The 25,424-nt window shown below is 40.2% G+C and overlaps 3 protein-coding genes across 5 annotated transcripts; 2 read left to right on the top strand and 1 right to left on the bottom strand.

The window, feature by feature from the left end:
- The first annotated feature begins 106 nt into the window (after window positions 1-106).
- rc3h1b (ring finger and CCCH-type domains 1b) lies at window positions 107-17,842 on the top strand. The gene is made up of 20 exons (XM_044369389.1): window positions 107-365; window positions 1,685-2,096; window positions 3,399-3,519; window positions 6,653-6,892; window positions 7,048-7,223; window positions 7,599-7,799; window positions 7,944-8,076; window positions 8,845-8,963; window positions 9,185-9,297; window positions 9,427-9,669; window positions 10,063-10,277; window positions 10,456-10,865; window positions 11,005-11,160; window positions 11,320-11,475; window positions 11,604-11,826; window positions 12,176-12,266; window positions 12,377-12,473; window positions 12,602-12,820; window positions 13,494-13,597; window positions 13,718-17,842. The coding sequence occupies exons 2-20, from the start codon at window positions 1,866-1,868 to the stop codon at window positions 13,872-13,874; spliced, it is 3,405 nt and encodes a 1,134-aa protein (XP_044225324.1). The 5' UTR covers window positions 107-365; window positions 1,685-1,865; the 3' UTR covers window positions 13,875-17,842.
- zgc:110366 (uncharacterized protein LOC550476 homolog) lies at window positions 17,840-22,151 on the bottom strand. Of its 2 annotated transcripts, none has more exons than XM_044369423.1 (8): window positions 22,055-22,151; window positions 21,519-21,909; window positions 20,518-20,766; window positions 20,262-20,363; window positions 19,858-19,949; window positions 19,230-19,412; window positions 19,055-19,114; window positions 17,840-18,527 (listed from the first exon to the last, which is right to left on the bottom strand). In XM_044369423.1, the coding sequence occupies exons 2-8, from the start codon at window positions 21,592-21,594 to the stop codon at window positions 18,432-18,434; spliced, it is 858 nt and encodes a 285-aa protein (XP_044225358.1). In that variant the 5' UTR covers window positions 21,595-21,909; window positions 22,055-22,151; the 3' UTR covers window positions 17,840-18,431. The 2 variants fall into 2 exon arrangements, with proteins under 2 accessions (XP_044225358.1, XP_044225359.1); XM_044369424.1 differs by lacking the exon at window positions 22,055-22,151 and having other exon boundaries at window positions 21,519-21,631; window positions 21,710-21,813.
- Window positions 22,088-25,229, top strand: extl2 (exostosin-like glycosyltransferase 2). Of its 2 annotated transcripts, none has more exons than XM_044369422.1 (6): window positions 22,088-22,175; window positions 22,757-23,205; window positions 23,321-23,391; window positions 23,547-23,662; window positions 23,808-24,273; window positions 24,710-25,229. In XM_044369422.1, the coding sequence occupies exons 1-5, from the start codon at window positions 22,171-22,173 to the stop codon at window positions 24,211-24,213; spliced, it is 1,047 nt and encodes a 348-aa protein (XP_044225357.1). In that variant the 5' UTR covers window positions 22,088-22,170; the 3' UTR covers window positions 24,214-24,273; window positions 24,710-25,229. The 2 variants fall into 2 exon arrangements, with proteins under 2 accessions (XP_044225357.1, XP_044225356.1); XM_044369421.1 differs by having other exon boundaries at window positions 24,690-25,229.
- The last annotated feature ends 195 nt before the right edge of the window (window positions 25,230-25,424 follow it).

Raw genomic sequence — 25,424 nt, 5'->3', positions numbered from 1 at the left:
CACACACACACACACACACACACACACACACATGTGCGCTCGTGCACTAATTGGGGCAATGTTATGCTCGCCAGTTGTCACAATCCCCAGATGTGATCAGACTCTGGCAGATGCTGCTCAATTTTGCGCTGTGGCTGCGCGTGCGGTTCCATGTCAGTAGAGGGCGCCCGTAACACCCAGAGACACACACACACACACACACACACAGACACACTCCAGCTAGCTGTAACCGGCTAGCGAGGTTGTTGTCGAACTGACACCTCCCCAAACCTCGGCAGCAGCTAAGCTGCACAGTCGATATGGCAAGGAAATATCGCAACATTTTCCTAAAGAAAGATGAAAATCTTCCAAGTCTTTTGGAATGAGTGAGTAGTTTTGATAATAATGATCTGTTGTGTCCTGATAGAAACTAAATAGAAGTTGCATATTTTGTTTTAGTCACATTAATGACGCATAGCTATGGTTAGTTGTTGCTAACATGAAAGGTAGCTCGCTAACAAGCTAACTGCTAGTACGGGGAGGAGTGAGGTTTTTCGCTAGCCTGTTAGCTTTCTGTGCTCAGTATTTGTGTTAGCTGCTTCTCAAAATGTGACCAAAACACAACCCCGCTACGATTTTGAGCATTAAGTTGACATAGTGGTGAAGTGGATTAGTGTGTCTTCTAAAAAAATAAATACATTTTGAAGCTGGTTGTGTTTCTTTGTAGTTTCGGATGTTAGCGTTACATAATCTCGCTCGCTGGCTTCACTTTTCAGTGTCACTGTGGTTTCGTCTCTAGCTAGCTATCATTTCCTTGACTAATACACGACGTAGTAATGTTATTAGTAGTGTAATTGATTCATAAATACAGCTACATGCAGGATAACGAGTGTGTTATGACCAAACAATAATAGAGTTTCGATTACTGAGTAACTGTTTTTAACCAAACTACGTTTGCTTGCTAGCCAATCTAGCAAACTAGCCACCCATAGCCTAGCTTGCTAAAAGTAAGCTAACGTTGCCTACAGTTAGCTAGCTATCGCATCGCCTCATATTGGATAGCTAAAATGTGACTATATATGTAGAACAAAACAATATAGATGATTACAACTGCGATCGCTAACAAGTTGACCCAAAAATGAAATGATTGTTTGTAGTGTAATGTTTCACCAACTATATTAGCTAACGTTAGCTTCATATCAAGTTAGATAGCGCAGAGGGATTTGGCTGTTAGCCTCTTTAGGACCCTTTGTCCATAGTCATAGTGGTAACCAGCTCCTCTAAGTAGGCCACACAGTAGTTGTTTTGATCCTTTTCGGTCGCTTGTTTCCTCCGTATCTTATGAATATCTGCTGTGTCACTTCTGATTTCCTTATTCCGTAATTTGTTTTGTTTTATGGCGGAACGCCACATACTAGCGAGTCGTTAACTTAAATACACTACCGATAGTCACGTTTTGAATTTGAATTTATGGTTAGTAAAGTATTGATGGCCCACCGAGAAACATCCTGTGAAATCTCACTGCCTTAAAAGCATTTCTCAACTACAGATGCACTCGTACAAAGTACATTGATGTTTTTCTTAATTTGCTTAGATATAGTTGAGTACAAGATATTGAACATTATATGATACATTTTGATTTGTGTAAAAAATTGTTCAAATTTGTGAATGTTTCTACAATTTAAACTCTCTTTCTCTTTTACAGTATTCATCACGCGATGTGATCCAAAATCCACAATGTGTGAGGACATTTAAGAACGATTGAGTTCGGAAGAAAAAAATCTTGATTCCAGTGGAATCTTCCATATATTATATATTATTATTATATTTTTTCTGTGTTAAAGCTTACATACATTTACACACACTCGTCCCATCAACATATAACCATGCCAGTGCAAGCACCACAATGGACAGAGTTCCTGCTGTGCCCGATCTGCACACAGACATTTGAGGAGACTGTTCGCCGGCCCATCAGCTTGGGCTGTGGACATACTGTCTGCAAGATGTGCCTGAACAAGTTGCACCGTAAGGCCTGTCCCTTTGACCAGACAGCCATCAGCACAGACATCGAGCAGCTACCTGTCAACACAGCCCTGTTGCAGCTGGTGGGAGGCCAGGTGAGATACGTGTGTTTGTTTGAATATTTTTTAACATAAATCCCAGTTGACAACATTTATGCAGAGCCTGTATTTTGGTAGCTCATAGCGGAGGATAACAGCTCATGGATGTCTTTTGTGTTTGAGGAGTGGAACACTAAGCTACCAGTCCTATCTTGACAGTATGATGTTTTCTCTAAGTACTGCTGATGGATTATTCTAGAGCGTTATGCACTGGGCTATTACATGATGCACATAGTTTGGATATTCGTTCATGAGTCACACTTCAGTGATTGAGCAATGACTTAGTTTAATTCTATTGGTTTAATGAGTGCTGGCACAATCAGTAAAGCTGTTTCTCTGAGGCAGTGTTTGACCAACAGGGTGAGGCACAGCTAATGGTGTTTTGGCTTTGTTGGCCAAGTTTCCAGGTGTACATTGTACAAAAATGGATAACGTCACTGTATCCACAATGAACCTGTTGTGTGTCTGATATAGCTGTGAGTCTTGTCTCTAAGCTGAGAGCCTAGCATATCTGCTCTTGCAGGTTAGTAGGGTACAATGTCTAATCAAATAAAATGCCCTGATAGATGTGTACTGCACTGCCTGTCGTCGTTCATGAAAATGACCTCATTTATCATAGTAAATTTGATTTGGTCTGTATCAGTGCTTAAGTTCATGATTTTCCAAATGTCACCCTCTACAGCATGCAGAGGTCTAAAAGATGGGAGAATTAATATGAAAGGTTCTGTGGGTGCTGGTTATTTAAATCAGCCATTGAAAAACTGCTACAAAGTGTAACATAGCCTGGCCTATGCTAGAATTTACTGCATGCAAATAGAAATGTGAAATGTTTCTCCCCAGTTTCTTGGCTCTATTGTTTATTAATGTGCCACGTTTCCACAAGTCATGACATACTAGCAGAGATTGAAGCAAAAGCCTTCAAATTGTAATCATGTATTGTATGTGATAGAGCGGGCAGATGTTTGCATGGCCAACAGAGAACTAGTGATTTACCATTGCTTCCGTTTGGAGTTTCTTGAATGCCAAATAGTAATTTACATACTCAATAGAGCAATAATAACCTGTTTGAGTTTAATACACTTTATTATACCATTTTAAATTACACTTCAAAATGTGTTGTTACACTCCATTATTGTCACTTTTGCAAATGATTGCCATTACATTGGTAATCTAAGAAAAGTATGTTAGTGCATTGTTAGAGTGAGCCTTTACATGCAGCGTTGTTAAGACTTGATTGCACTGAAAGTTTCTGCCATTTCTATGGGTTTTAATTTTTCCCCCCTCTGTGCTGTGCTGCAGGTTCCTAAGGCTCAGCCAGTTGCCTTGATTTCCAGTCCAGAGGACTCGCAGCATTATGAGGAGGCCAGGCAGTGTGTGGAGGAGCTGGCCCTGTACCTCAAACCCCTCAGCAACACCCGAGGTACTTAGACACTACACACCAGTGCTGGGCGATATGAACAATATATACATTCATCATGATACAAAACTTAAACAATAAGAAAATTAGAAACTCCAATATTAACTGTCGATAGAAAACATTGCCTGACAATGCACAACAGCTTATCAAATCACATGAACAAAGCTATTTGTAACCAATCATATGGCAGTATTTTAAACATCCCATGCCTACAGCACGGTTAGTTGACTAACTGAACAAAACACATGCTAACTGTTTTGATTATACAAGAGAGTCATGAAAGAGATGAACGCTCCTTCAGAGGAAACTTTAAGTGTCGACGAAGAACTTGTCCAGTCAGTGGTCACAACAACCGTAAACAAAGGAAATATTGCGGATAAACAAGGTAAAAAGATGTCAGTGATGTGGCGGTATTTTGGCTACTTAAAGTCTGACTCACTCAACAGAGTGGAGCACATATTGTAAACTCTGCCGAAAAAGTGTGCCAAGTAAAACAGGAAATACCACAAACTTGTTTCATCACCTGAAACACTGTCACCCAATAGAGCCTGCAGACTGCAAGCGTTCACAGTCACAACCACCAGCAAAACCGTCTCCTGGAACGAGAAAGGAGCTACTCAGAGAAAAACCTCAGCATCAAACTGTCCTGTCTGCGTTTTCTAGTGTTACACCATACGATGAAAAAACAAAATACACACAGACATAACACATGCTTTTGCTTTTTTTCTTGCAAAAGACATGATTCAAGAGACTAATGAAAATAATAGACCTGAAAGCTGAAAGAAGAGCAAAGAGTGTGTTCTGACTTAGCACTTTCGGAAACCAAGTTTGCGTTGGTGTAAGTGTCCTGTAATGCTTGAAGACTGTTGCACAACAAAGAGTTTATATTGAGATGACTTCAGTTTATTTTTGTATAATTTCTTTATTAGAATTAATTTGCTGTTTGCAGCCCATACTATTCTTGGTCATTTTTCGCATTCTAATTCTGATTAAGGGAACTTTGAAGTTCAAAAATATTAACTTTATTCATATGGTGATGTATATCAATATATATTTTTCAGCCCTATTACACACACACACACACACACACACACCTGTTTTTAACCTTTATAGTCCATTCTTCCTTTCGAGACTTTTGCTGCCTTCAATTTCAACGCTAGAAGTTGTTTTTAACATTGTTTAAAACATTTAACATTGACGTCCGTCCAGTCCACGATATTTTTGGCTGTGGTTTAAGTTGTGAGGATACTGTTGCTAGGTGACGGTAAATGAACATTTCCCTTTTTCTAATGTTTCATGAGTTTGTGTTCCCCGTATGTCAGGGTCAAGTTAGGAACAAGAAAAAACAAAACAAAAATAACAAAAAAGAAATCAGTAATTTCCATGGGCAACAGCATTTTTAAAAACATTGGCATAAGTTACAATTCATGAAGTTGGACCTGTCAGAAAATTTCCACTTGTGAAGTTGTGAATACCTTATCACTTGGTCATTAAATGTACTCTTCTCATACACACGATTAAACACAACCCCACTTAAAGGCATAATAAAATACATGTTGCAGATATGTCAGATAATTTTTTACATTGCTTAACCAGGCTTTGAAGAGTTTGTGGTTAATGCTTAAACCAGCTTGTTTGATTTGGAAATTTGCCACTTACTGTAACGAAATGTAGATTAATTATGAAATAATAACTACTTTACATCAACACACACAGGCTGACATGCTAACAGTGCACTTTGTCCTTTTCAACTGTCATCCCAAATTCCTCCCAAAATTTATTTAATGTTACATCCTCCCCGGGTACGACGGGAGGTCCGCTCGAGCTCTGCATACTTGCTAATAACTAATTTGAAGAGTTGGGTCCCTGAGATTGTGTTAAGAACATAGATAGACTACCTCATCAGAGTTAACTTCAACGCATCAGTTTTGGACAAATTTGTGCAGAGGTGTTTATGATACTAACCATGCGTGATCTCCGGATTGTTTTGGTCAGCCAACAACCGTATATACTCCTCTTCTTCTTTGGTTTTACTGGCAGACTACAAACCAACGTTAAATGTGCACACCGCCTCATTGTACCGGAGTGTGTAACGTCATGCTATCCACAGACAGGTCTGTTGTCGTGTTTGTGAGAGAGAGCGAGGCACGCAGCTCCAAAAATAGAAAATCAATATGTGGCAGGCTGCCACAAATAAATGAATGTATAGGAAACCCCGCATGGGCTCTTTTTACAGTGTAACTCATTTTGAATCCTACTTTAATTAAAACACGAGTCAACCATTTATATCATAAATAAAACAAAATAATGAGGCTGCTTTGAATGGCTGCTCTGTCTGACATAATTTAATATTTAACATAATTCTGTGCAGCTTACAGGCTTAATTAATATTTTTATCATTTTAATTTAAGTCCTGTTGAGAGAAAAAATAGCAAATCAGCTTTGCAAGAGATGAATTATAATGGCAGTAGCCTCATTTAAATCTTAAGATGAAGGGGTATAAGTGACCTGCGACATGTTATTTACACCAGAACGTTTGACCATGTTGTTCCTGTTGTATGGAAAAGTCAAGTCACAGGCTCAGATAAAGACTGTTTGAAATATGAATATACTGCATGGAAATTCAGCACAAATCTAGCTTCTGGGGGGGGAAAAACCCATCTGGGTGGATGTAACCAATGTTGCTAGGATGCACAGATAATGCCACAGCAACTTGCTCGTTGTTGGTTAACATACACTCGGTGGATCAAATCTTAATGAAAATTGAAAGATCTTTGAATAATCATCGTTACCATTACCAGTTATCTCACTTAATTTGACATTTAGATGCACACTTATTATCACTGCGTCTTATGCAACATGTGTGTCATTTTTGACTTTTGATTCTATTACTTGATAGTAAATCGTTCTATGGTAATATTATTATATCTCTATGTCCAATGTATGTGTTTTAGAGAGGTTTTGATTTAACTTAATTGCCATTGTTGAGCTGTATTTTGTGGTGCTGTTGAATTTTATAATATTACACTCATATTTACTCTTCCCACACTGATATAAATGAATATGTAATAACAGGATATAAGGTTTCTGTATATATTCACTGGCTCACCACTTGTCTCGTCTAATCTGTCACCAGGTGTGGGTTTGAGCAGCACGGCCCAGAGCATGCTGAGTCGACCCATGCAGAGGAAACTGGTAACTCTGGTCCACTGCCAGCTGGTGGAAGAGGAGGGCCGTGTGAGAGCCATGAGAGCTGCCCGCTCTCTGGGCGAGCGAACTGTCACCGAACTCATCTTGCAGCATCAGAATCCGCAGCAGCTCTCCTCCAATCTGTGGGCTGCTGTCCGTGCACGAGGATGTCAGTTTCTTGGCCCAGGTAGTTACTTTTCCATTACCTAGAAAAAGACAAGCCCTTTCCACTCTTGATAAGAAGCAGTCTACTATATATATCCTCAGGAAATGTTTGCTTTAGGCCTTTTTGACAGTGAATTGTTGCTCATAGATTTTATGTCTGTGTTTTTTCTTTCTCAGCCATGCAGGAGGAGGCTCTGAAGTTAGTCCTTCTTGCACTAGAGGATGGTTCTGCTCTGTCCAGGAAGGTGTTGGTTCTCTTTGTAGTCCAGAGGCTTGAGCCTCGCTTCCCGCAGGCCTCTAAGACAAGCATAGGCCATGTTGTGCAGCTCCTCTACAGGGCCTCTTGCTTCAAGGTAGGTCACTGGCTGAGGACCAGAATGTCATTGATTTTTAAATTTTTGTGACAGATAGTGTATGTCATGTGCTGTTGCCCGTAACAGGGCTCATTGCCTCATTATCAGAGCAACTCTGACCTTGTAGAGATACCTGTTGTTCTGTTTTTTTAATCATTGCTTATCCACCGCTTTGATAAGTATAAAACGTATAAGTAGTGAGAGTAAAAGTATAGCTGTCCTGGTGGAGGTCTTATATTGTCTGTCATTCATCAGGGAGCTGTTGAAAGCCATAGAAAATGAAGTAAAAGTTTTCTATGGAAGAAACCTAACAGAGTAAAACAACTAACAAAAAGATTTAATTTACTCTTTCCTTCGTCCTGTGTGGCTACCTAGGTGACCAAACGTGATGAAGATTCATCCCTAATGCAACTGAAAGAAGAGTTCCGTACTTACGAAGCTCTGCGGCGCGAGCATGACTCTCAGATTGTTCAGATTGCCATGGAGGGTGGGCTGCGCATCGCACCTGATCAGTGGTCTTCTCTGTTATATGGAGATCAGTCTCACAAGTCACATATGCAGTCTATCATAGATAAGGTATGTGAGAAAAGTAAATGTTTATTTTTTTTTGTATTTATCTCGTGTTCGTTTCCATTCGTGGTACATATTTCATAGAGGATACTTTGTGCTTTTCAACGTCTATCAAAGCATTAACTCCCTGTTTCTCTACTTCCGGCACAGCTGCAGACCCCAGCGTCCTTTGCTCAAAGTGTTCAAGAGCTAACGATTGCGCTACAAAGGACTGGAGACCCAGCCAACCTCAACAGGCTGCGGCCTCACCTGGAACTACTGGCCAACATTGACCCCAGTCCTGGTAAGAAATGAGCTGAATTGGGAAAACTTGGTTTTGAAGTATGTGCAGTGTCACTGGTTAGAATCCAAACTATGACCCCCTCTCCCACATCCTCCTTATCATTCCAGTATATCTTGTCTAAAAAGCTGGCTTAAAACAAGCAGGAGAACTGCCAAAATATGCAAGGATATGTCTTGGCCAAGGCTTAGCTGTTGCATTCCAGTTTTACTGACCCTTAAAAACTAAGGTTTCTCATATATAGAACGCATTTTAATGGCCAACCCAAAAGGATTTTTAGTGTTTTTGTGTTTGTCTTCCAAAAGGCCTCAAAAATGTCTTTCCTAGTCAGAAGTAAGCTTGTGGATGAAATGTTTTGTTCCAGCTGACTCTCAAATTTTGTTGTTTTTTTTTTTTGTTTTACCACCACAAATAACTTCAAAGGCCAAATTCTGGAATCCCAACTGTATTTTTTTAGTGAGGTCAAGAGCAGTGGTTGGCATAATGACCAAATGGTTTGTATTGAAAGGCCTAGGTTTAAACCCTCATGACACTGTTTTGTAACTGGCCACCCTGTCCTCTTAACTCCTGGTGAGGACAAGTCAGAATAGAAAGAAAAGCCTGATCTTGCTCACCAGACAGGTAGCCAGCTGAGGACATTGTTCGTATACTGTGCTGGAACCCACACATATAACACCTCTAAGACAAATAATTAAATTCTTAGGTATGAAATTGAAATTATGGAATAAAATGTCTGTTTTTCTCATTCATCTTCTCCATCTGTTTCCTCAGATGCTCCCCCTCCCACATGGGAGCAGCTAGAGAAGGGGTTGGTAGCAGTGAAGACAGTGGTGCATGGCCTGGTAGACTTTATCCAGAACCACAGCAAGAAAGGAGCTGACCCTCAACAGGTCAGTCTGTCCATCGGATCACGAGAAGAGCTGGGCCTTTCCCTTGTATGTTACTTTATTAATCCACAGTAATAAAGGTTTGAAAGAAGAGTGTTCATCCCTCCAGTAGAGTTCCAGAGACTTGTTGCTGTGCTAGGCAACTTCCATAAATAGGATTTTACAAGAATGACACAAAAAGTTCAGTGTTCTCCATTTCAATAATCCTTGGTGTCTCTCTTTAGCCTCCTCAGCACAGCAAGTACAAAACATACATGTGTCGTGACATGAAGCAGAAGGGGGGCTGTCCTCGTGGAGCCAGCTGCACCTTTGCTCACTCTCAGGAAGAACTGGAGAAGTGAGTCAGAAACCTTGTTCAAGATTTTTGATAAGTTATTGCAGTTGAAACCAACACATTTTCCTCCTTCCCATTATCCAAAAACAACCACAGCATTTCTTATACGTGTTGTACTGCGTTTTCTGTCAGGTATCGTAAGATGAATAAGCGCCTGGCAGCTCGCCTCCCTGGCTCAGGGCTCATGCCAGATGAAGGCCTTCCCCTTGATGTAGCAGTGACCCGGAAGCCTTCACCCCTCACCAATGGGAGCAGTGCACCCTCTTTGCCCCAGCTCATTGCTCGTGGCACAGACACAGTCTCATATGACGTGTTGCGTAAACCCATCAAGATGGATGTAGGGAGTCCCAGTGCCCCAGGATCACCACCTGATCCGTGAGTCTAATGTTCACTGTATTTTTATTAAGCTGGCATCTAAAGAACAGACAATCATGTGGAATAGAGTCTGCAGAGTATTCTTTTGATCAACACCAGCTGGTAAGACTGTGTTCCTTCTCTCTAGACAGAGAGAGAATAATAGATAAGGCAAAATAAATCTGTCTGCATGTTGATGATTATTCATAGTAAGTAAGGTTTGAGATATTTAAATTTTTTGTGAAGCTGTGTGCCTAACAGAACACCATCAAGTATAGTTTTCAGTTGAAGTGGAAACCTACAGACTCTTTCTACTCTTTAGCACAGCCTTCTTATTAATTGATACACTTGTTTATGACTCACTTTCTATCAGTCTGTCATCAGTTGTCTTTCATGTTACATTAATTCTTGTAGCCTGGACTCTGTGCCCAAACCCGGTATGCCTCTGCCACCTCATGCCATGGCCCACCCCAGAATGCCTGCAGACCACCTCTCTGGGGTGAAGCAGATGCCTGTGGTACCCAGAGGTTCACCAGTGTACCCCCAGCCACAGCTCTCTGACATGTTCTACCCTGATACTCGCCCACCACCTTCTGGTCCTCAGTATGAGCCCACACAATACCCCCCAGGTAAGAGTCAAGTAAACAGAATACTACATTGTGCTTGTGTGTTTGTGTTAAACTTTTGAGAAATTGCTATCATATAGCATTGCTATCATAGTTAGCATAGAAATAATTTATAAAATTGATGTAAATGTGATTGAAATGCAGCCATTTTGATGTTAACAATTAGTCATTTGTTTCTCAGGTTACCCCTACCAACAGCCACCACAGTATGTTCCTCGGGATTACATCCGTAACCCTCCACCCCCCAGTGAGTCAGGACCCCCTTACCATGACCCCTACCCTGGCTATGGCCCACCAGAGCGCCCTTACCAGGCCCCTCACTCTGGCCCACCCTTCTCCTACCCTCACCCTCCGCACTATGACCGAGGTCGCCACGGGACCTATACCGGCCCACCACCTCCCCCACAGCCTTACACATCTCAGAGGGATGGCCTGGTCAGAATGAGTCCTGCGCCTCTGGATGTTCCCCCACAATCAGCAGGGCAGGGTAACTCACTCTACCACGCAGATGCCAGTGCCCGGGATAGATACCCACCAGATGGCTACTATCCACAAGGTGCCCAACCTCCACCCATGAGGGCTTATGTCAGGGTGAGTCTCTTTGGATTATTCTTCATATTAGCTGTGTATCTTAACCACTCTGTGTTGTCATCCAAGTTACAAAACACTAAGATAACTGCAGACAGTTCAACAGCAATAATTCTTTCAATGTTGCGTATGTGTGTTTTAGGGGCCATATAGTGGTTCCCAGCCCAGCCTGGACTACCTGCACCGACGTCGGCAGGAGCTGTTATCCCAGCTGGAGGAAAGGAAGGTCATCTCCCCTCCACCATTTGCTGCCTCCCCAACTCTTTCTCATACCTTCCCCAGCGACTACCCTCCTGAGGTTAGCACTATGTGAAGTTCATGTGAATTGAAAGATCTGATAGATCAGTTATTTCAGGATTCAAGAACTGTAAGTGACATAGTGGTGTAACAGTTGACAAGAAGTTATGATAGACTGCATATAAGTGACAGTTTGTCTCTGCATGTTCTGTGTCTGCAGTATGGTGAAGAGAGCTCCAAAACCATAGGGAAAGGCAGAGAGCCTGACTACGCTGGGCAATACTCTCCCTGGTCTTGTGAAACCATTGGCTCCTACATTGGCACAAAGGACGCCAAACCCAAAGATGTTATGGTTCCTGGAACCATGGAGATGATGGTGGGTTCAGATGGATATCTGTTCTGGTTACCATGTCAGTATTTCCCCTATAAACATTAGGGGTTGAAGATCTGTTCCTGAGATTTCTCCATAACATAATCATTCCTCTCTCTCCATCTGTCTGGCAGAATGTTGAGGCCAAGGGTCTGAGGGAACCATCGCTTGAGGCCCCTCGTAGGGGTGCAGAAGTCAAGGACGATGACCCTATTATCCCGTTTGGACCCCAGCCCACTGTATCACGCTTTGGTGCCATCTCCCGCACCTCAAAGACGGGCTATCAGACTACCGGCCCTGTACAGGCCATGGCCTCCACTCCCCAGAACCCAAACTCTAAACACATGGCCATGCCAGGTAAAAAACAATGTGTACAACCGTTATTCAAAAATATCTTATTCAACTTTGGCAATAATGTAACTTTAACATTTAGCCAATAAAGCTTATTTGAATTTGAATACAACCTATTAATGAAAGTTTGTATAATCAATATGCTCTGGCAGAGTGGGCTCCTACTTATTAGGTTAATTCATAAGTATACATTTGTACCATGTAATTTTTGTATATTTGGTAAATATCTTAACCTGTTGATATTGCTGTATTATTCTGTACTAATTTTGTCCACGTTGCCCACCCCTACCACGTAATTGTTATTTAATCATTCCTGTTTGTCGTTAAAACATTGCTGACACCTTGTGCCCAGCAGAATACACATATGGAAGCCATGGAGGATGGGGTGGAGCTTCATACCCCTCCCACCAGACTGCCTCCTCCTCTCAGGGACACTTTAGTGAGCGGTGAGTCCTTTGTTTTTCGATAGTGATAGTGACATGACAAAGCAGTCAGTACTGATAATCATGTTTGTTGAGCTGTGATGTAAACGTCTCTCTCACTGTCACCCTTGCAGCCTGCCTATGGCAGCCACAGACAGAGAACAATTAAAGATTGAGCTGCAGCAGGTCAACCAGCAGATTAACCAACAGACCCAGATGCACAGCATGGAGGTATGTATGCTCTCTGTTTCTAACTAACAAGATAACATAAAAATGTCTGGAAAGTATAGAAAATAATACAAGAACTTCTATGTCTCCAAAGATTTTTAAATCACTTCACTTCCTTGTCTCTATCGCAGGCTGCCAGTAACACCTTACTGCTGCAGAGGGAGGCCAGTGCATTGGCAGGTCAGCCTGTGCAGCCCAGCCAGGGTCAGGCAGCAGCAGCCCAGCAGCAGCAACAGGCCAAGTGGCCAGCAGGGGGAGCAAGTGCAACAGCTGTCTCTAGTGAACAGCTAAGCCTGGAGCTCCACCAGGTGGAGAGAGAGATTGGAAAAAGGACCCGCGAGATGGCCATGGTGAGGAGAGAAGTGGGCTGTTGACCAACAATAGGAGATGTAAAAATCTAACTATGTATAAGTGTCACTGATGCCGGTGAGAAGTTAGGATAGAGGAGGACTTATTGACATAAAAGGTCTTGTGATTGTTGGAAGAGGGGAAAAAAAAGCATTCCACTAGTTTTAGACACCAAAGTCAATTAACTTGTCATACTACTTAGCCTGTGAAAATAGTTGTATAATGTCTTCTTTTGCTGTGGAGGGAGCTTTGTAAAGTCAGAAAAATGTACTGCACATTTAACAGAAAGCATGGAGGGTCTAACAAAAGATGTTATGGAGTTGCATTATGGGAAATGTAGACTCCAGTGTGTTTGGAGCTTGACTCGACTAGGGAGTAAATGCCAGGATGTCATTCTCTGCTGCTTTGATTTTTACTATTATTTTTCAATTTGTCTCCCGCAAGCCGCCCACCCCAAATTTATGGAAGCTGACTACTAAAATCATTTGAGTACACCTTTAAGAACATCCCACATTCAGCTTATTATGACGTTTCTTAACATAGGGAGAAGTGTATAAATGCATACAACAATAACAGTTGTAGTGATCTGATCAGATAAGCTTTTGTCAGAAACAAAATATGAAGGTGGGGTTTTTTTTCCAGCAACTAAGGATGTGTTGTCTATTTCCAAACCAGGAAAACCAAGTAGCTCATGATGTTCAGCAGTACAAGATGAAACCTGCAGAGAATGGACAACCAGAGCACAAGACTCAGCTGGAAGAAATCTCCCTGGCTCTTGGGTGAGTATAAACATACTCGAAACATATAAACACGTTCAGTCCCTGAATACCCATGTTGTCCTGCACCTCTTCCCAGTATTCCCTGTTCTCACTCGGGTTCCCCTCTTTTCCTTAATTCAGCGAGGTGTCAAACGGCTCCAGCAGTCTGCAAGAAAGTGCAGTGGGCGGGTCCATGCTGTCACTGACCAATAAGACGTCTGCGTTGAGCCTGTGTTCTGATCCAGGCGCCACTGGTTCAGAGATGCAGAAGAATGGCGTCGTCCATTCCTGCTCTTAGGCAGTACACACTTACACACACACGCACACACACACGCACACACTTACACACACACACACACACACACACTCAAGATGCTCAACTGAAAAGCATGCACAGACAATACACCCATTCTATTTAGAAGATGAGCAGTATCTGCCGTGATATGAATTTTCTTTCTTTTTGTTCTGTGAATGAGCTTTTTTTAATGACTTTCCTTGCCTGGAAACCAGGGCATATGATAACATTTCTTGTGTGTGTTTTTTTTTTTTTCTTTCTTTTTTTTTTCTACTGGGATTAAACATTAACAAGGCTCACAATAGATATACCAGGAAGAGAAAATGGTGGCGATGTTGACAGCGGTACTGTAACATTATTCAAAAAGTGTAGCCTATTCCATCCTTAATAAACACAAAAACATAGTCAAGTGTATGATTAATCTTCCCCACGCAAGATTTTTTTTTGGTTTAGTTGTAGCAGGATACGTGTAAATTAAACGGTTAGATACAGAGAAGCAAACTAACAAGCTCTATCACATCATATGCACTCTGAGGAATTTAATAGTCTTTTCCTGTTGCAATCTGATGATCTATGAAGGTATTGTAGGAAACAGCAGAAGTGTGTCGCTTGGTACTCACCCCCAGAATCGTAAAAAAAAAAAAGTGGCTGCCCAGATCTAGATGGTCTGAGGAGGGAAAAGCAGTAAAAACAAAAACAAAAACAAAAAAAAAAAAACTTCCACCAGTATTCAGCCGAAACGGAGATGCAAATAGGAAACGGTGTTTTAGAAGTCACATTTTGCACACCACATGCACTTCCTTACCTGCCACGAGAAGTATGATTTTATTAGTGCATTTTATGAACACATCATGTGTCTGTTTCATACTTGAAAGCAGTATATTATATATTTAATTGAAGCATTCTGTTTTAAAGATTGCAACAAAGTCTTTTTGATAATGAGCTTTCCACATGTTTTTCTATAAGGGAATCTACTATGTGCTTCTCTTGGTTGTGGTGTGACCTGATGTGGTTTGGTTGCAACGCCTTTCGCCTGCAGCTTCCGAAAGGGCTGCGTTCAGTCCTTAGCTGATCATGTTGTGAAATTTTTCACAGCAGGCTCCAAAAAAAACTATTGGAGTTTTTTTTTGTTTGGGAGGAGGGGGAGGGGGGGGGTGAACGCACATGATCAGGCTGAGAGAGAGTACACCTTTCCTCATCAGGAGCCAGGTGAATGAGTGTAAACTTGACTTTATAATGTCAGGCTAAATAAATAAGCATTTCCCTCCTCAGAGCTTCTCATCTGGCCACACAAAAAGCCTCCCCATTGGGATTATCTTGTCATTTGTTCACCTAACTTCTATGAAGTTGCCTTCCCTTGTGTCTTTTTGTTAAATTTTGTTTTATTTTTTCATGCTTTACGTTGTTACGATTTTGGGGGAGGGGGAGGGGGTGAAGCTTACCAATGGAAGGCTTTATAGGGCTCAGTGGAGCTGTCATGAAATAGTTGACTTAAAAGCAAAATCCCTGACTTCTCATTTTTAGTTTTAGAAAGCTATCCTTTGTAGCATTTTTAGCTGCGCAGGATATTTGAAATATCACGTATACAGCTGAGGATAATGGTGTCGCTGACTGAGAGGTAAACACAAAAAAAATTATCTTCCAAAATACTTCTTCTTAGGTGAGATTTGATAAGTTAATTTATATCACATTGAGTATTTTATATTGGTGAGTAGTACATTTTTCTTTTCACCATTTGACACTTTTCTATTCACAACTTGCTGTCATCATCACCACCATTACCACTATTATTGCTCTTTCTTCATCATGTTAATTGTTTACTGCTGACGCTCAACACGGAGGTCTTTGCCTTTTGTAAACAATTACCACGATCGGCTAGTTTTACAGCTCTGCTGAGAGCGAGTGAGTCCTTGTGCTTGAACGGTTGAAGGATAGAGGAGACGCTCTGGGTCTAGTGGTTTTCGTTTTAACACGAGCCTTCGTTTTGGTCAGACGAGGGGTACTGCGAAACTGAGTTTGACAAATCCCTGATCACTGATGAGTCAATTAAAAATAGACACAAATGTTTTTGTGTCCGACATCCTCATCTGGATTGTTTGATGGGCATTGTTTCGCATGATGTCAGCACCATGATAGTGGATGTTTGGGATTTCTTTCTTCTTTTTTTTTTCCTCCCCCCCCCCCCCCCCCCCCCCCCAACCACACTTCAAGCCTTTGGCTGCTCCTCGCTACATTTATTGTTTAGGTACACAGCTCACTTATACATATGAGTATGTATACATACATTAATATACTAAAGCACTATTAACGTGCCACCTCTTATTCTACTCGCTCAGCATTTATATTAAATGATCTCTACTTAGAATCAGCAAAATGTTTTTTTTTTTGTTGTTTGATTTGTTTTCTGTCCACTGGTTGCCAACACAGACTTTATCCTTTCCCAGACGAAGGACTTCTGTGCGCATTGACGTGTGTTCACTTAATCTTTTGTGTTCAAACAAAGATGTTCTTTATAGACTATGCTTCCGAAGAAGAAAGAAAAAAAATTTCTGTAACTTTGGAAAATTTATGGAGACGTTTTGTGTGTGCTAGATTGTATTGTAGAAAATGTACCCTGACTAAGTTTTTTTTTTTTTTCCCCCCCTCAAAGTGTGCTGTACTTGGGTGATAGTGTTGAGGTGTTAGAAAAGTGTTGGGGTTTTCCCCCACGCCCCCCACCCCAAGAGGATATTCAGGAAGTCTCTGATGAAAGGTTGGCCTTAAATCCACAATGCAACGCTCCTTTACCCATGTCTGCTTTTAGGAGCATGAGGTGATCACAAAAATGTTAACACTGAATTGGCATGATTTTAGAGTCATACAAACGGACTCTAGGAGATTTCCCCTCTTTTGAAACTCATGTATAACAGCAACAATGCAATAATGCAAATCTCAAGATTTGAAGCAAGATGTGTATTTTTATTGTTGTTTTTTTTTTTAAGGAAATGTTGTTGACCTAGCTGGATTTGTAGTTTTTCTTTCTCTTCTTTTTTCGTTTCTGCAATAATTGAGTGAATTTACTGACCTGCAAGTCTTACAGTCGTTAATGCATCATCTGACCTTATGCGTAGTCAACAGCTATGAGTGACATTCATACAGGTGTCACTCAAATTGGTCTACCAGCTTCATTTTGCTGTTATGTTTAAGAAAATCAGTATATGACTTACAAAAAGAGGGAATTTGGTTTAGTCATGAATTGGCGGCATTTAATGGTGTTAATTCAATGTTGTTTCTCACTCTCAAGCGCAAGTCAACCAAAACTATCATAATGCTGATTCCACTAGATGGGTCCCTGCAGGTCTGAACAAGCCTAAAACGCCTTTAGCTTTGGAGAACTGACGTACAATGATATGTGGGGTGGTTTACTATATAGTAAATAGCAAAAGATGTTCATTTCAATCTCTTGTGTGTTTTTGTTTCTGAGTGGAACTGCTGCCTGCCCCTCATTTACATAACCAGTTAACCCCTCCACTCCCACCCTTGACCACTGAACTCTGTTACTGCTGTTTGAGGCTCACATTTTATTCCCTGACTTTCTGGGGAAAATTCGCAAATGGCTTTTTTATATGATTACTCCCTTGTAAAATATCTCTTAAATTAAGGTACAGGTTTGATTTCAGCAAGTAAAAAAAGTTTTTATATGTATATTATACTCCATTAAGGAATGTTTAGAATTATCTTCCTCCAATGTGGATGTAGCCATTATTACGCCATTTTATGACTTTGTAAGAGAATTCACTGTGTGAAAATTGGTTTGCATTTTTGTATAATACAATCTGCTTTTTTTTTTGTTTGATACGAGAGGGAGGTCAAACTGGAAGTTTGAAGAGAGAAAAAAATGAACCTGTGAAATTGAGAAAACAAAATGTAACTTATATACAACAGTGATTCTAAGCTGAGGGGGAAAGATTAAATGATATTGCTAACTCTGAGTGTTTGTGTCATTGTTTTATTTTAAAAAATATATAGATCATACAACATATCAAATGTAAATTAATGTAGCTGAGTGGTAATAATTACAGTTGGGGCACAGTAAATACTGTATATACCTGACAGAAATAACTGGTAAGGATGAGAGATTCTCATCCAAAGTCTTCCTCTAGTAAGTTGCAACAACTTTATTAATGTTAACCTTGATAGTGTTTGGAATAATACTATTGTGGAGGAAAAATGATTCATGATTCATGACAGAATTCATTCTCAGTGGGACAACTGCATTTCTGCAAAGGCACATGTTCATTATTTAGAAAGGATTCTTTTTGCTATAATCATCATTAAGACATTTCTATGTTATCTATGATTGTAACATCCAATCTGTATTGCTTTATATTATTATTATATTATATATAATCAATATTTTTTAAGTAGATATTTAGTAGATTCCTATGAAGTAAGGCTGAGATGAATGAACATAGAATCTTCTTCCAGGAAGTATATAAAGATTAAAAACCAATAATCTCAAAATTAGTTCTTCAGATAACTGGTTCCAGGACAAACATCCTTTTGGTCTTTTCCGGCATGTTACTCCACATTGGTTGGATCCCAAGACACGTGTCTTCCATCATGCAACATTCCCAAAGTATTCATGTCACCCTCCTCCAGCTGGAACTCAAACACCTATGTGTGTGTGTGTGTGAGAGAGGGCAGAGACAGAGGAGGAACAAGAGGCAACAGGTGAGATTACAGAATAAATGGCTGTGATCAGTTGAAACTACAGATGCAGCTTCTGAAGACGCAGCAGAGGGGTTCAATTTCTGAGCACATTAACCAAAGCTCTCACAGAACGCAGGACATGTGAGGTAACCATGAGTGCACGTAAATGTGTAGTTAAAAGCAAGTATATCAGTAACTTTAGTTGCTTTTAATTTATTCTGGGCCCAATTTTTTTAACTGTCATCTAAATTAACCATTTCTAAGAGTTTAACCTTTTGCCTTGGTCAGATAAATGAATCATTCTCATATTTTTTAACTGTTTTCTGTGTCGTCTTGCCAGTTTGCTTGGTCAATCAACAACGTCATGAACCTTTATTAATCTTATACACATAAAATATGATAATATGCTCCTTATTTTCTCATATTTTGCATTGTTTCAGGTGTTTAATGTGCAATCATGCAAACGACCGTGAAATGCATTTTTGACTCACTTGACAGTTTTCTTGTATCCGCTCCTTTTTGGTAGATTTTGGTATTGTGACAACTCCATTCTAAGGGAAAGCAAGGGAGCCATAACATTATGATTAAAAAAAAAAAGCATACAAAGAAACATGAGTCTCAGGCCAACTCAACTTGAGAGGGTCCATATCTGAACAATCTGACAACCTGAATACTCCAGCGGACGCAGATTTGAGCAGGTGTGCGTTTGTACTTTTCTGCTATCTGGAGAACAGTGGAGTTGCTGAGGACTTGACCCTTGGCCAGAGGACTGTACCCTTCGAACACAATCTGTTCCCGACGACAATATTCAATCAGGTCACTGGGCTGCTGGAACGGATGGTACTCCACCTGATGGATCAAGATACATCATAGGCAAGTTATGTTGGCACTTTGGCATGTTTGGCATGATGGAAAAACTATTGGGGTGTGGAGAGGAACTGAATAACTGACTGGGGAAGAATGAAGAATGTAAAATATACAACTGGGATGAGAAAAAGTTACAAGACCCTCCCTTGCGCTCCAAAATAATTTAGACTTCTGTCCCTTCAGAAAAAAGACCCATGATAACTTTCATACAGTCCCTTACAATTTTTATTTTATTTTATTTTTTTTAATTAGAAGTTTATGAGGTAAGATAGTAATCAAAGTCTAACAAATTATTTGGACTGTGCATGTTTTTTCTCCTTACCTTAACTCTATCTCTTCCATAAATGGCCTGAATGCCTCTATAGAACTTGTCGCAAATAATCTTGTTTAATCTAATTGAAGGCTTTCTGGAAAAAAAAAAATCTACCTGGTTAACATGTGGCACCACACTACAGTCTTCCTTTAACTGTTCCAGGTGGTGGACCAGAAAGTTGCTCACTCCAATAGCACGGCACACCCCTACAGTGACACACAGAAGGTTATGCTCTTAAAAATACCCCACGGTCACAATGATGTTTATTGCAGTCACTAAAAGTTACTTTTAAAATGTTCTCCTCTGTCTGCATCTGGTCTTTTAATACAGTCCTGAAAATAATTGCAGGAGATAAAAATAAGGTAGTAAAGGAAACAGTTATGTGAGACTTCAATTTTATTATCACTGGTATTCAAAGCCTGGCCTGGTAACTTGTTGTCATTCTTGAAGCTACTCTCTTGCCTCAAATTTTATAATACACTACATTTACTTTACTAGCAGATTAAGTGAGTAATTACCTTCTTTGTAAAGTTCCTCCAAAGCTCTCCAGGTCTCAGCTCTCACCTCCCTGTTGGAGCAGCCATGCCGCGATGACTCTGGCCAGTGCATGAGGTAAAGGTCTGAAAAATAGGGGCAGGTGATGATTTAATGAGAGACTACAAGACACAGGAAGACAAACTGCATACAATGTTGGGTAATGATGACTGTAATGATAATAGAAAGCAAAAAGATTAAGGTTTTTGTAAACATGTCTTAATCGGTCTCAACCCATACCAAAATAATCCACCCCCATCTGTGAGCAGGAGTCAAGGCAGGCCTTTTTTGCAGCTTTGTATCCGTAGTCACCTGGCCACAGTTTATTGGTGAGCCACAGATCACTTCGTGGTAACCCACTTTCTCTGATAGCTCTGCCTAGTTTCTCCTCACAGCCATAGCGCTTTGCTGTGTCGATATGGCGCACTCCACACTCAGTGAGTGCATAAATGATGGCATCATGAGAGTATCCGCCATCATGTGATGTGCCTGGAATAGACAGAAAATATGAGACAAAATGTAGAAAGTCAACAACAAAGTCAACTCAATTCAATTCAAAGGGTTTTTGGCATGACCATATGGAGATACAGTATTGCCAAAGCACCGTATGAATATTGTCATAACCTTAAAGTGGGGTCAGAAAGTTGATAGTTAAAAAATAATCAATTAACAACTGAATAAAAGTGACAAATGTGCTTTTAATATTTGACATCAACTACAACAGCAATATATATATATTTACATATACATATATGTATATATGTATATACATACACACACGCACATATATATGTGTATCTGAGACCTGATGCAGATCTAGCTGGTCAGTTTTACTCATGTTGTTTACGTCCCCACAAATTCATTACTTTTTTATTATTTTAAAGCCATTTTAAACGTTGAATCAAGTCTGGTGCATACTGTTCAGTTGATATATTAGATAGTCATATTTTACTTTGAACATATCTGTAAATTCAGGTTATGTGATATGTCTATTAATATGTATTAATATTTTCCTTTGGGGTTTCCTCCTTCAAATGGTTTATTTTAGGTTATGTGATATGTCTTTTAATATGTATTAATATTTTCCCTTGGGGGTTTCCTCCTTCAAATGGTTTATTTTAAAATGTTTTGATATAAAACATTAAATTATCATGCATACCATAGTTTTAAAAAAATCTGTGAACCATCATATAATATGTGTGCATTTATGTATTCTGTATTTTGGCATAATGAGAACTCACCTAATCCAAATATTGGGATCTGCAGACCATTGGAAAGTGGGGCTGTAGGACAATTTAGCGCTGGTACTAAAGGCATATTCCTCTTGTTGTCTTCGTGCTCTAATAATCTGCAACTTCTCAAAGCATTTCACGTTAACAGTACATGTCCGTCACAAGCAGCTGCAGCACTGAGCACCACCAACAAAACTCACCTAATCTGATAAACTCTGCTGTGTGGAGTTTCACGTTTTGATAGTGAAAGAAGTTATTATGGAGGCGTTTTACGTGTTGTCCCGTGATGAATGCATCTCTGGTGTCGGTAGAGATAAGACACTGACGGAAAACCAAATTACACGACGCACGTTAGTTTGCCCCAACAAAGATGGCGTCGTTTTACAAAGAGGGTATGAATCTGTGAAAACAGATGTACGACGCTCAGCGTAGAAAAATATCTACATACAGACTCAAACAGATCCTGTTTTTTCAAGAAATTGTACATTTGCAGGTTTCAAGCGGTACAGAATTCAATTTCTGAGCGGTGACGCCACTCCACTCACTTAACGTTGCGGCTAATGTTAGCTTGTGACAGCTCCTTCCTTGTAGGCTCTTTGGCTTCGGGTCATCCAACATGGCGAATATATGAGGTAAAAGGTTTGTTTGTAGCGGTAACAAAATGAGGTGAGTTTTGAATTCTGGGAAGAATTAAAACATACTCTCTACTTTGTTCAGTGTAAGAATAACTATTTCATCAGGCACTTAGGTATGTTAATCTAATTAAAGAATACTGGCCTAGGGGTAACGTTTAACGTAAAATCTTTATATAACTTAAAGCATGTGATAGAACTGCATGACAAATTCAATACGTGCATGGGCGTAGCCAGGGACTGTCGAAAACTATTGGCTCTCTCTATTTGTTAATTAAATTATCCTGCTCTGGCTTTCGACCCCATACAATTTCAATAGTTTTCACATTTCTGACAGCGCTGTTAATGTTCACCAGCCCTTTGTCATTTAATTATTGTCTGAATGAACCAGAGTGTTCAGCAAGTCATCCATAGGATAACTGATCAATGAAAGTGTTTTCACAAAAATAAGTTGTAGTACAACTGAATGCAAAGTCATGCTTTTCAGTCTCACAACATGTGTTTAAAATGGCTTAAGTAAATAAATTTTGGGAGATCTTAATTGTGAGGAAAAAACAGGCTCGGAGTGTGTTGTAAAGTTATGTTCTCCTTGTCTGTGTGCCTCCTTTGATGCAGGGTCCGGCATTGCTGGATGGGGCTCAGGCGAGCCTATTTGGTTTGGCCAATCCTGCTGCTACTCCTGGTTGGTGCAGCCTTGACAGCTCTGCTGCCCTCTGCTGAGGACCAAGGAGGTGTTGGTGCTCTGGGAGTGCTACGCCGGGCAACATCTCAAAATGAGATACCTGCACATCGCCACCATGGTGACAGCACAGAGGAGGAGCAGAGGTTTACTGTCATCATCCAAACATACAACCGCACAGACATTCTTCTCAAACTTCTAAACCATTACCAGGCAGTGCCTCATCTTCAGCGGATTATCATAGTCTGGAACAACATTGGGGAGCAGACACCCTTAAAGTTATGGAACTCCTTGGGGCCTCATCCGGTCCCTGTGGTGTTCAAGGAGCAGACTAGCAATCACATGCGCAACAGACTACAACCATTCCTTGAGATTGATACTGATGGTCAGTATATCTATCAGCTTGCAGTTATTAAGAGATATTTATATATGCCTTTATGTTTTGTTGGTTTCAACATTTTTCTCAATGGAATCGATTTGATTTTTGTTCTGGTTCTTAGCCGTGTTGATGCTGGATGACGACACTCTGGTCAGCGTTCCTGACATCAGTTTTGCTTTCTCTGTCTGGAAGGTAAAACACTTTATTGACAGTGGAGTTGAGACAGATTAACATTCTGTACATCTAAATTACATTTTGGTTTTGCTTGATAATTTGTGCGCCAAAATTATATGGTACTTGGACCATGCACATTGTGGCTATAAGTTGTTTTATATTTGGTTACACAGCAATTTCCAGACCAAATTGTCGGCTTTGTGCCCCGGAAACATGTCACAACACCAGGGGGAGTGTATAGTTATGGCAGCTTTGAGCTGCAGAACCCAGAAATAGGAGGAGGTGACCAGTAAGTTGCATTGTTATTTTTCATAATCTAAAGCTCCACATGCACTGCATCATATAATGTACTATCATGTTTTGTGTTAGTCAGGCCTGTTGTTTTGTTTGTTCTTATTTATATGTGAAAGACCATCTTTTCTACTATCTTGCAGATACTCCATGGTGTTAATTGGCGCTGCCTTCTTCCACCGCCGCTACCTCCAGCTTTTCCAGGACCAACCTCAAGCAGTGCATGAGCTGGTGGATGCAACACAAAATTGTGATGATATTGCAATGAACTTTGCTGTAGCGCTGTATTTGAGGAAACACTCCAAGTCCAGTGGCAGCCCTACCAGACCCTCTGGGGTCTTTGTCAAACCCGTGGACCTCCGCAACCTGGAAAAGGATGCCAGCAGTGGATATCAGGGTATGTGGCATCGTCCTGAACACCTTCTTCAGAGGTCCTACTGTCTGAACAGGCTGACACAGATCTATGGCTTCATGCCACTCTGCTTTTCCAACCTGATGGTCTCCCAGTTTGGCTTCCCTACCTATGCCAACCACAAGAGTAGAAGCTGAGGAACTGTCACATTGCTGACTGTCTGGGATTGAATGAGGACAGACTGCTACTTCAGTCTGGTAAGTCTGTTTGATTTAATATAACACATCACCTGTCTGGGCTGAGCTGACCTGCTGTAGGGCTTTACAGTCGATATTCTCATCTTTGTGAGATCTGTGGCCAGAAACCATCATTACCTACTGGATATGTTCCAAAAATAAATGCAAACAAATGTTTTCCAACTTTAAAAGACATGTAAATGCACATTTAATTGTTAGACACTGTCAGTACCCTACATGTGAAGTGAGCTCAGTAACAAAATCTTTTCACGTTGACTACATACATGTAAAAAAAAAAAAAAACAGTAGTGAAATGACAGAAGATGAGATACAACAGTCATGGTTGAGCATTTAATATTTTGTATAAGAGCTTATCTATTTAGTATTTTTCATAACTGGTAAGTGTTTTGCTTTTTTGTATTTTAATGATACTACAGCAGTTTCACTGTGGCTTCAGGAGTACTATGATGGACTTTCTTCCTTTGGACAACAGCAAGGATTGTAAAAGATATTCTACACAAGGCCCAGTCGGATGAAAAGTTCATATTTGGAGGTAATCTGTATTGTTACCAAAGCTGTTTCTTTTTCAGTGTGTATACCTCTCAGTGCAGTTATTTTAAATCCAGCAGGTGCTAAGTCTCAGATCTTTGACAATTGCCTTTTTTGTATCTATGATAAGACTTAGTTTTACTGCAGTTAATTATATAGTCTTTAAAATGTGTCTCTTTTCTGTTTAGCCTGTGTCCCTAGAAATTTTGACTAAATGTTTGAAGATATAGCTATTTTGAGTAAGTTTTGGCCAAAAGACTGAAATCTAGTAATAAAATGGTATCATTGCAAATATTATGTACATTTAAACAAACTGTACTATGCATGCATGGACAATCTTTTTTTATTTTTTTAAGTCTGTACACATGTTGAAGGGCTGTATCATGTGATGCATTTAAATAAATCCAACATTTTTTCTCTGAACAGAATTCATGGTTATATAAGTTAAAATTGATGATGCCTCTGTAGTAGTGTTAAAAAAAACGTTCCTTACTTTCCCTGATGTTAATGCATCTCATTTCACAAACAACTACTTGATAAGAGAAGTCAGATGATAATGGTGACACAAATGGAAAAGACAGAAGTATCAGCTAAGTAAATGCTTCCATACAGATGGACATCCC

Source organism: Thunnus albacares, chromosome 12 (genome assembly GCF_914725855.1).
Source record: "Thunnus albacares chromosome 12, fThuAlb1.1, whole genome shotgun sequence".
Taxonomy (NCBI): Eukaryota; Metazoa; Chordata; class Actinopteri; order Scombriformes; family Scombridae; genus Thunnus; species Thunnus albacares.
The sequence above is the reverse complement of the archived record's forward strand: the minus strand, read 5'-3'. Positions and strand labels throughout refer to the sequence as shown.